This window comes from Myotis yumanensis, unplaced genomic scaffold (genome assembly GCF_028538775.1).
Source record: "Myotis yumanensis isolate MYYU_CA2020_CCGP unplaced genomic scaffold, mMyoYum1.0.hap1 SCAF_8, whole genome shotgun sequence".
NCBI classification, from domain to species: domain Eukaryota; kingdom Metazoa; phylum Chordata; class Mammalia; order Chiroptera; family Vespertilionidae; genus Myotis; species Myotis yumanensis.
The window spans coordinates 22,443,528-22,452,480 of NW_027223759.1; the positions used below are offsets into that span (position 1 = coordinate 22,443,528).

An 8,953-nucleotide genomic window follows, 5' to 3' on the forward strand; every position below is an offset into this window, starting at 1 on the left:
GAAGGTCTCAATGCCATAGGCAGGGGCAACTCAGACTGCAGGGCGTGGGAAGGCCTGGGGAAGACGGGGGTGAGAAGGGTAGAAGAGGGCGGGGGAGGGATGGGGAGGGGACAGTGGGGAGGTTCTGGGCAGACCCTGACAAAGGGGCCGTGATAGGGTGTGGGTTCAGCATTGACAGGGACAGGTGAGCCATGTTGCTACAGCTGCCACTGCTGCTCCTCTTACTGGTGGCTCCACAGTGGGGACATGGCTGCCAAGGGTCAGAGCTGGACCGAGAACTTGTCCTGGCCAAAGTGAGGGCCCTGTTCCTGGATGCTTTGGGGGCCCCAGCAGTGAACGGTGAAGGCGGGGACCCTGGAGGCAGGCGTCTGCCCCGAAGACATGCTGTGGGGGGCATCCTGCGCAGGGGCTCGGAGCCTGAGGAGGAGGAGGTCTCCCAGGCCATCCTTTTCCCAGCTGCAGGTAACGAGGATGGGGACCGGGGGACTTTGAGAAGCAGTGTGGCGTATAGCATGGGATTGGAAGGTAGGCAGATCTGGGTTTGAATCCCAGGCCTGCCACTCAACTGGCTTGGCAGCGTGGGCCAATGACTAAACCTCCCTGAACTTCTGTCTCCTCATCTATAAGACGGGTAATGATGCCTACCTCTCAGGATTCAGGGAGATGGTGCATTCCGCGAACACACCACTCAGAGGAGGAGGAGTTAGGGGGGTTTTCGCCTGGGAGGCCAAGGGTCTCTAGAGACAGAGATATCTGGTATGGGACCTTTTTTGTCACCTTTCCTCTTATCTCTGTCTTTGCTCCCTGCTCCAAACCTTGTTTCTTTTTTTTTTTTTTTTTTTTTTTAATATATTTTATTGATTTTTTACAGAGAGGAAGGGAGAGAGATAGAGAGTCAGAAACATCGATGAGAGAGAAACATCGATCAGCTGCCTCCTGCACATCCCCCACAAGGGATGTGCTCGCAACCCAGGCACATGCCCTCGACCGGAATCGAACCTGGGACCCTTCAGTCCGCAGGCCGACGCTCTATCCACTGAGCCAAACCGGTTTCGGCAAAACCTTGTTTCTTTTGCCCCAAGTAGCTGAGTCTTGGGGAGACATCAGGGAGGCAGGAGAAAGAGTCGTTGGGAAACTTTTCTGGGATACTTAGTCGAGCTTCTCTTCAGTTCCTTTCTCACCTTTCCTTGTTCCACTAACTCAATGAGGAGAGGGCTCCTTTGGGTGGACTTTCTTAGGATCTGGCCCACCTTTCTTTTAGGGGGGACCCCTGCCCCCCTGCTCTTCAGTCCCCATGCAGCACAGTGAGTAGAAGTATGGCTTTGGGATTGGGCAGAATCCCGGCCTGGCTTCTTAGAAGTTAAATGCCACTTTACCTTTCTAATCCTCGGTTTCTCTATCTGCAAAATGGGTCAATTGTTGTGAGGTTTATAATGAGATAATCCATGTAACAGTATAGCCCCAGTTGCCACTTCCTCAGCTGGTGCTGGTTCGTGCTTGTTTATTATAGTCTGTGTACCTGTCAGGGTAAGGATGCCGACTGCCCTTTCTTAGAAAGAATGTTCCTTTACTCTTAGCTTTCCTTTCTCCTCTTCCTGCTCTTTATACAGTGGGCTTGTGTTAAAGAATTTGTCGTGCAATATTTCTGACATGTAAAAAGCTATAAAGTGTAATATAACAATTGCCTGTGAATGCACCATTCAAGTTGCCATCTCACACTAGCAGATGAACAAAACGTTAAGTCTAACTAACAATTCCAAGTGCTGGTGTAGGTAGAGTGGCAGGGCCTCTTGCACATTGCTGATGGGAATAGAAACTGGTAAAACCACTGTGGAGAGAAGCCGGCAATGTCTTGTATTTTTGAAATCCTTTTATGATGAAATAACAAGTGGGGAGCCTTTGTCAGTTCTCCCAAGACTGAGAAGAGTCCCTGAGTCTGGCAGACCGCTCAGGGGAGTGCTTGGCAGGTTCCTGAATGGCAGTCGCTTTCCTCCTGTCTAGGAGGGGGGCTCCTGGGCTCTGCCAGTCAGGGTTGCCCTCTCTCTAACCTCTGTCTCCTGCAGGTGCCCGCTGTGAGGACCAGCCAGCTGCAGGAGAGCTGGCCCACAAGGCAGAGGAGGGCCTCTTCACATATATGTTCCGACCGTCCCAGCACACACGCAGCCGCCAGGTGACTTCGGCCCAGCTGTGGTTCCACACGGGACGGGATAAGCGGGGCACAGCAGCCTCCAATAGCTCTGGGCCCCTGCTAGACCTGCTGGCCTTGTCATCTGGGGTTCCCATGGCTGTGCCTATGTCATTGGGCCAGGCACCCCCTCGCTGGGCTGTGCTACACCTGGCCACCTCCGCCCTCCCTCTGCTGACCCATCCGGTCCTGGTACTCCTGCTGCGCTGTCCTCTCTGTTCCTGCTCAGCCAGGCCCGAGACCACACCCTTCTTGGTGGCCCACACACGGGCCAAGCCACCCAGTGGAGGAGGAAGAACCCGACGCTCCACTCCCCCGCTGCCCTGGCCTTGGTCGCCCGCTGCACTGCGCCTGCTGCAGAGGCCTCCAGAGGAGCCTGCCGCCCATGCCCACTGCCACAGAGCAGCCCTCAACATCTCCTTCCAGGAGCTGGGCTGGGATCACTGGATCGTACACCCTCCTAGCTTCATCTTCTACTACTGTCATGGTGGCTGTGGGCTGCCTACTCAGCCAAACCTGTCTCTGCCAGTCCATGGAGCTCCCCCTACCCCTTTCGAGCCCCTTTCTCTGCTGCCAGGGGCCCAACCCTGCTGTGCTGCTATCCCAGGGACCATGAGGTCCCTACGTGTCCGCACCACCTCAGATGGGGGTTACTCTTTCAAGTATGAGACAGTGCCCAACCTTCTCACGCAGCACTGTGCTTGCATCTAAGGGAGTCCTGCTGGTGGTCAAGCCCTGCCATCACCCCTTCTACTTCTCTGCCTGAGGACTCCCCTCCTCCCCACCCCTGCAACAATAAAGAACCCAGTGCATATTATGTCTATGAGTTGACATTGCATTCTAGGGCTTCTCTGATATGGTCAGGGTGGCGGGGAGATCTGGTCTCTGGGAGCATGGGACTGTGGGATCTCAGGTCGCTCAGCCTCACTTGACCTCAGAGATCTGGGGTTCAAGAGCTGGATTTGGATGCCTATCTGGTGGGAAGCTATAATGCTTGGGGATGACACAAAGGTGTTCCACACTCTTGACAGCCACTCTGGAGATAGAACTGGCCCTCATACCAGCTGGACATGATATGTCCATTGGGTTGTCTGCCCTGCCACACATAAAGGCAACTGAGGCACGCAGAGTGCCTACCTCTAAGGCGGCCAGAAGCCCCTCCCCTGTCATTCTCTGACCCAGCGATGGAGACCTACCTAAAGGTCAGGTGATTTGTAGAGTGGCCAGAGATCATGGCTTGGGGCCCCATTAACACAGAGGTTCAGAGCTGGTCAGATCTTGGATTTCACAGGAACTAGAGTGGGACGTGAGGGAAAGATGTGTGTCTGAAAGTTGACAAGGGCAGAGAGGAGGTGCAAAAATGAAGACCTGAGGATTTTAATTTGCTGAGGGCCCTGGAACTCCCTCAAACCTATCATTGGGTCTTGATGTAGCCCTTCATGAAGCCTGGTTCTTGAAATCTTTGGCTCCCTTGATGCACCCTGTGTATCTTTTTTTTTTTTTAATCCCAAATTAAAATGTTTACAAATTCAGAGAGAGGGAAAGGGAGAGAGAGAGAGAGAGAGAGAGAGGAAGAGAGAAACATTGATGTGAGAGAGAAACATCAATTGGTTGCTTCCCACAGGTACCCCAACCTGGTACAGAACCTACAATCTTGGTATGTGCCCTAACAGGGAATCGAACCTGCAGCCTTTTTGGTGTATAGGATGACACTCCAACCAACTGAGCCACATTGGGCCCAGCCACCCTATGTAGCTTTCTGTTACCCCTTAACTCAGTCCTTAACGCTGGAAGCGTGGAAAAGCCGAGCCCACTGCTGAAAAAATGTGTGATCTCGTGTGAACCTGTGTACATTCTTTGTGTACATGCTGAGTTCAGAGCAGGGTGCAAAGAACCCCTTTCTTTTCCCATTGGGTCCATTCTGCCTGCCTTAATTGGCCATTGGGACCCCCACCCCCACCCCTTCCTCCCTGCTTTTTTCACTCTTCTCCCCTGGGTCTTGTTATCCTCCTGCCCCCCCTCCCCCCGGCCCCTTCACTCCCCACCCCTGCTCTGGGAGTCACTGGTTTGGTTCCATCCAGTCTCCCTTTAATGGGGGTATGTGTGGGGGAGGGTTGGGGATGCTCAGATCCCTCAGACTGAAATTCTAGAGCACTTTCTAATGCTGACTGCACAACTGCATGTGTATTTCTCCTAACAGACTGACTCATCAAAGATTCCCTCCTACTAACCCAGCTGAATGGGGTGAGCCAGTAATGCCCAGGAAGGGCATGTGGAGGGAGAGAGCTCCATCGGCACCCTTTGGCTACCACCTTCCCCTTCCTGAGCTGAGCTGAATGAGATATTGTACTGGATGGGAGAGAGTGCAGTCATCAGAACCAGAGGGGTGACAGAGAGGGAGAGAGAGAAACAAGAGTAGCCTTCCCTCGGCCACACTCACACTCCTGCCATAGGTAGGCCCCGTCTCTGTTGACACTGAATCCCAAAGGAAACTGCTGTTGTTCTGGAGAGGAGAGCTGCCTGTCAGAGCTCCCACTCTCAGCACCTTCATATAGATCCAGCATCGCAGCCGGTCTGTGCTCAGGGCTGCTGGGTTGCTATTCAGGCAGTGCACTGGGGAGGTGACAGGCGGGGCTGGGCCAGTGCTGGGAATGGGAGATGTGCCTGAAGCCTGCCTGAGCGCCACTCTCCCTGTGGCTTCCCTTGCCAGATCCTCCCGGCCTGAGGGGGCCTTTCCCTGGGATCTTCAATCCTCCTACTAGGCTCAGGATCCTTCTTCTTGCTGGGGCCACCTGTGACCCTGTGTTATCTAGACTTTCCTGTCCCAGGAATGTGAATGAGATCCCAGGGCTGGGGACACTACTGAAGGGCACAGAGTTCAGCACTAGGTCACTTAGCAGATGGTGTTGCTGGTAAAAATATTCACGTATCTGAGGCAAAGGGAGGAAAGTGAGTACAACACAGTGTCTTTCAAGGAAGCCGAAGATATTCATTTTATTATTTTTTAAGATCTTTATTGTTGAGAATATTACAGATGTGCCCCTTTCTCCTCCCAAAAGTATTCATTTTAAAAGGCTATCCTTTATCCTAAAGTTATCATTTCTCTGTGAGTGTGTGTGTGTGTCAAAGTGTTATTTCTTTTATGATATTCAGGTGATGGTAGAAGGTAGTGGGTTTTTGTTTGTTTTGAAGTTTTTTAATTAGCAAAATAAAACTTGGAAATTCTTATTTGGAGCCTAAGATTGTTCTTTGTAATTTTGCTGGTGAAAATGATGAAATTCCCAAATCTGTGAAACCCTGAAATCTGGGAGTCAGTCACTGGTCTGGGCCACCCCTTCCAGGGTCTTAAGGCCTTAGATTCTGCTAACTTAGCAAATCAGGAAGCTACAGCTGCCCCTCCCTAAGAGCGCAGAGAGTGGCTAAAGACATCATTTGCCCTCACTCCTTGCCATGAGACTAAGAGCAGTAACTTCAGAGATCCTCTCTGTTCCCAGTGCTAATCATTAGGCACACTTTGAATACTCTTCATTCAGAGTCACTGTGAATAGAAAACCCGACCCAAATGAGCTTAGATCAAAAATAAAAAATAGCCGAACCGGTTTGGCTCAGTGGATAGAGCGTCGGTCTGCGGACTCAGGGGTCCCAGGTTCGATTTTGGTCAAGGGCATGTACCTTGGTTGCGGGCACATCCCCACTGGGGGGCGTGCAGGAGGCAGCTGATCGATCTCTCTCATCAATGTTTCTGGCTCTCTGTCCCTCTCCCTTCTTCTCTGTAAAAAATCAATAAAATATATTTAAAAAATAAATAAATAAAAAATAAAAGTGTCACTGGTTCATATCAAGTCTGTGAGCACGGCTGGCTAAAGTATGGCTTGACTCTGGGCCCCAAAGATCCAGCTATAGGGTCTACATCCCCTGGGTCAGCTCGGTCCCAGGTCCATAGCGGCCTGGGCAGGTCCAGCCTCCCATCAATACCCTACTTGGTCAAGCAAGAGGGAGTTCGCAAACAGAAGTCCCAGAAGGAGTCTTAGTGGCCTGATTGTCCTGATTAGGGTCATGTTCTCCTCCAGGAAGGGTGCCCAAAGGGACAGAATGAGTTAATGACTTAGATTATGTGTCCAACCCCTGCAGCCCAGAGCCTAAAGCACAAGGGCTAAATGTGAACAAGGTGATCTCCCCAAAGAAGGGGACAGTTACTCCCCAAAAGGGGTAGAGGCTAGAGAAAAGTACTGTTGGTTTCTCCTCCAAGTTATCTCTCACCTCAAGCCCTTTCTGTCTCCCTACATAGACACCAATTTGCCATGTAGGGGCAATTCTTGGTTGGGCAATTTAGCAGTCTCTCTAACCCGTCATTCCCTACCCTTCCGTCCAGGGCATGCCCACCTGGCTGCCAGAGGATACTTCTTTTGTGATCATGTCCCTTATGTACACAAAGTTCAATCCACTTTGTGTGGTATTCGTGCCCTTTACAACTGACCCTAAACCCATCCTTGCAACCTGATCTTACATCCATTTCTCCCTTCCTCTCCCCACCTAACCACACACCCAAACTCAAATACTTCATGTTGTTCTCAAGCTGCCATGTATCTTCAGCATGTCTCCTTTCCCCAGGCAATGCCTCCTTTAAAATCCAATCCTGATGTCATCTCTTCTGTGACTTTCCTTGACCCCCAGATGGTAAAGTCAGCCACTCATTCCTCACTGCTTCCTGGGCACATTGCTTTTTAATGCTGATTAAAAAAAATATATTACTTGGCCCTCAGCTGGTTTGGCTCAGTGGATAGAGCATCAGCCTGCAGACGGAAGGGTCCCAGGTTCAATTCCAGTCAAGGGAACATGCCTGGGTTTTGGGCTCGATCCCCAGTAGGAGGCATGCAGGAGGCAGCCAATCAATGATTCTCTCTCATCATTGATGTTTCTATCTCTCCCCCTTCCTCTCTGAAATCAATAAAAAAATATTTAAAAAAAAAATAAAAATAAAAAATGTTACTCGTTTTTTATTTCATATGTAGCACACATATATAGTCTAATAGTAAAGATTCAAATGCTGAATATATTTGAATTCAAATATAAAAAATATATGAAGTTCCCTTGATTGTTTCTCCCAATTTCCGTCCCCTCCACAAAGGTGAGTATCCTGCCAGACCTATTTCTGAGTTTATATACATACATCTATCTTATAGAAATAGTCTTTTTCCCCCTCATGAATGTGATGCAATTCTTTTACTTTATTTCTGAGAGCTTCCTATGACTTTATTTTCCAATCCTACTATTACCTCCCTCCCCGCCCCCCTTAGCAACCATACTTCTGCTCCCAAGAAATAAGCTTCTTTTGTTAATCGCATTAGTTATATAATAAACACTTACAAAGCACTTACTGTGCCAGGCATGTTACAACTAAAAGCTCATGCAACTCTCATAGCAACTTATGAGGCAGGCACTGAGATTATTATACCCATTGCACGAATGAAGAAACTGAGGCACAGAGAGATTAATAACTTAAGAGTCAAATCCCTAGTAAGTGGTGGAGCCAGAATTTGAACGTCAGCAGTCTTATTCCAGAGTCTGTGCACTACAGCTCTGCTACATTACCACATCACCTCCCCTCTCCTCTGTTCTTCAAGTCTGCCTGCTGGAGAGACAAAACTATTTGTGTCCATTGATAAGAGGGGTGTCCGGCTCCAGGAAACTTGTGCAGACAACAATCACTTTTTATTTTTGGCAATAATCTTTAATCTGAAATTTCTTATCCTTTTTTTTAAAAATTCTCAGTGAAAACATACTTTACTGGTAAGCAGACACTTCAAACTTTTTTTATTAAATATGTTGTGCAAAATGACTGACCTCATACTTGGTTGTCTAACTGCTTGTTACATAATGTTTTTTGAGATGATTAAAAGTAACAGTGACTGCAGCAATAAAAAGAAATTGAGGAAAACAACTCTAAACGAAGCAAATCAAGATGTAGCACATGTGAAGGTGTTGCTCATCCCTCCTGGGTGTTTCGCTTCTCTCCTAATTTAAACCTCTATATTTTGGAAGACTATTATAGACCAACCGGCACTTGTCTTTGTATGCACATCTATAGGCACTCCACCTGATTTTAAAAATCCTACCAGACCCTGGTAGGTGTGGCTCAGTGTTTGAGTGTTGATCTTTGAACCAAGAGGTACCTGGTTTGATTCCCAGTCAGGGCACATACCCGGGTTGCGGGCTCGACCCCCAGTGGATGCCGTGCAGGAGGCAGCCAATCAATGATTTTCTCTCATCGGTGATGTTCCTATTTCCCTCTCCCTCTCCCTTCCTCTCTGAAATGAATTAAAAAAAAAAAAAAAGGATGGAAGAAGGAGGTCCAAGCCAAGGAATATGCAGCCGCTAGAATCTGGAAAGACAAGGAACAAAACAAAAAAGAGGAAAATATTCACAGCACAATTTCCTGAGATGTTAACAACAGGAGGTTTAGCGGTAAACGGATTCACACTCACACGTACTCCCCTTTGTCCCTTGAGAGACGAGGGGCTGATCTTACAGGTAGGAGCATGAAAGGGGTGAGAAGCGAATTGTTCAAGATGGCAGATGTTCAAGAACTGAGGTTTTACTGTATTCAATTTGTAATCTGGCACTGGAACCGTCTGCCATAGCACTACCTCTACCATAATGTGCATTATGTTTGTGGTAGGCAGAATAATGGCCCCCTCTCCCTAAAGATGTCTACGTCCTAATCCCCAGAACCTGTGAAAATGTTACCTTACCAGGTGAGGGAGATTT

General features: G+C 49.0%; 1 protein-coding gene across 1 annotated transcript; it reads left to right on the forward strand.

Moving 5' to 3' along the window:
• The first annotated feature begins 167 nt into the window (after positions 1-167).
• On the forward strand, positions 168-2,987 carry INHA (inhibin subunit alpha). The gene is made up of 2 exons (XM_070423325.1): positions 168-462; positions 2,064-2,987. Exons 1-2 carry the CDS (start codon positions 192-194, stop codon positions 2,894-2,896), a joined length of 1,104 nt encoding a protein of 367 aa, XP_070279426.1. The 5' UTR covers positions 168-191; the 3' UTR covers positions 2,897-2,987.
• Positions 2,988-8,953: the final 5,966 nt, after the last annotated feature.